The sequence below is a fragment of the Wasmannia auropunctata genome, unplaced genomic scaffold (genome assembly GCF_000956235.1).
Source record: "Wasmannia auropunctata unplaced genomic scaffold, wasmannia.A_1.0 LD328687.1, whole genome shotgun sequence".
Lineage (NCBI taxonomy): Eukaryota > Metazoa > Arthropoda > Insecta > Hymenoptera > Formicidae > Wasmannia > Wasmannia auropunctata.
This window is the reverse complement of record NW_012034203.1, coordinates 1-843: the sequence shown is the minus strand read 5'-3', so window position 1 is coordinate 843 and position 843 is coordinate 1. Positions and strand designations below refer to the sequence as shown.

Genomic DNA, 843 nt, shown 5'->3' with positions numbered 1-843 from the left:
CCTTGTGGTGTTGAGACTCAGGCAGATTCGGATCCATCTTTTCCAGAACGTACTCCAGGTCGGCGTATACGACGAACGGTACACGTTCCGTGTTTGCCGAACGTTAGCCATTTCGCGTCTTCTTTCGGCAGCTCTACCGCACATTTGTTCAGCTCGTTGCAGTCCACGGTGTGGGCATCCAGTCGTTCCTGCAAGCTGAAGTAACGTAGACATCTGTAAACACATAATACTTTACTTACTTTTTGTTTTTACAACATTCTATTTTAGTATTTTCTCGATACGTACCGGTCGCAGAAGAATTTCTTGTGTTGCTTCTTGCTGAGTTGAGAGCTCACGAGGCGGGACAGATTTTTTATCCACGCGAAGTGGCCGATGTTGCTGTCTCGTGGATCCTGCATGTGCAACAGGTTAACATGCTTCTCCATCTTTCGACCGGTCAATCGTGTCGGAAGAACAGATAGTTCACCCCCCTCCTTCTCGATACAGTACACGTTTATCGACACGTCATTCGCACGGTCGAATTTCGTAATGTCTTTCAGAGTCATCGGAAACTCGATACCTGCGAACTCGAGCACCGTTTCGTAATGCGGATACGACGACTCCCGATCCGCGTGTCTTTCCACGGGGTGCAGAGCGGCGACCACCGACCACGCGAAGCACGCGTTGTCTGTCGAGCGCACGTTGACCACCGCTCGTTTCGTCGCTATCTCCCACGGCACTTCGACGTAGCATCCCGCGTGCATCGGATTGTGCTTGTTCACGTTTACCGTTTAAATTGAGGATTTCGCGACAGCGCCCACCCGCTGTCGCGCTCCTCGAACTCGCCAAACTTCGTCAACGTGG

The 843-nt window shown here is 51.5% G+C and overlaps 1 protein-coding gene across 1 annotated transcript; it reads right to left on the bottom strand.

The window, feature by feature from the left end:
• Positions 1-17: 17 nt before the first annotated feature.
• LOC105460112 lies at positions 18-743 on the bottom strand. Its single transcript, XM_011706552.1, has 2 exons — positions 286-743; positions 18-213 (listed from the first exon to the last, which is right to left on the bottom strand). Exons 1-2 carry the CDS (start codon positions 741-743, stop codon positions 18-20), a joined length of 654 nt encoding a protein of 217 aa, XP_011704854.1.
• Positions 744-843: the final 100 nt, after the last annotated feature.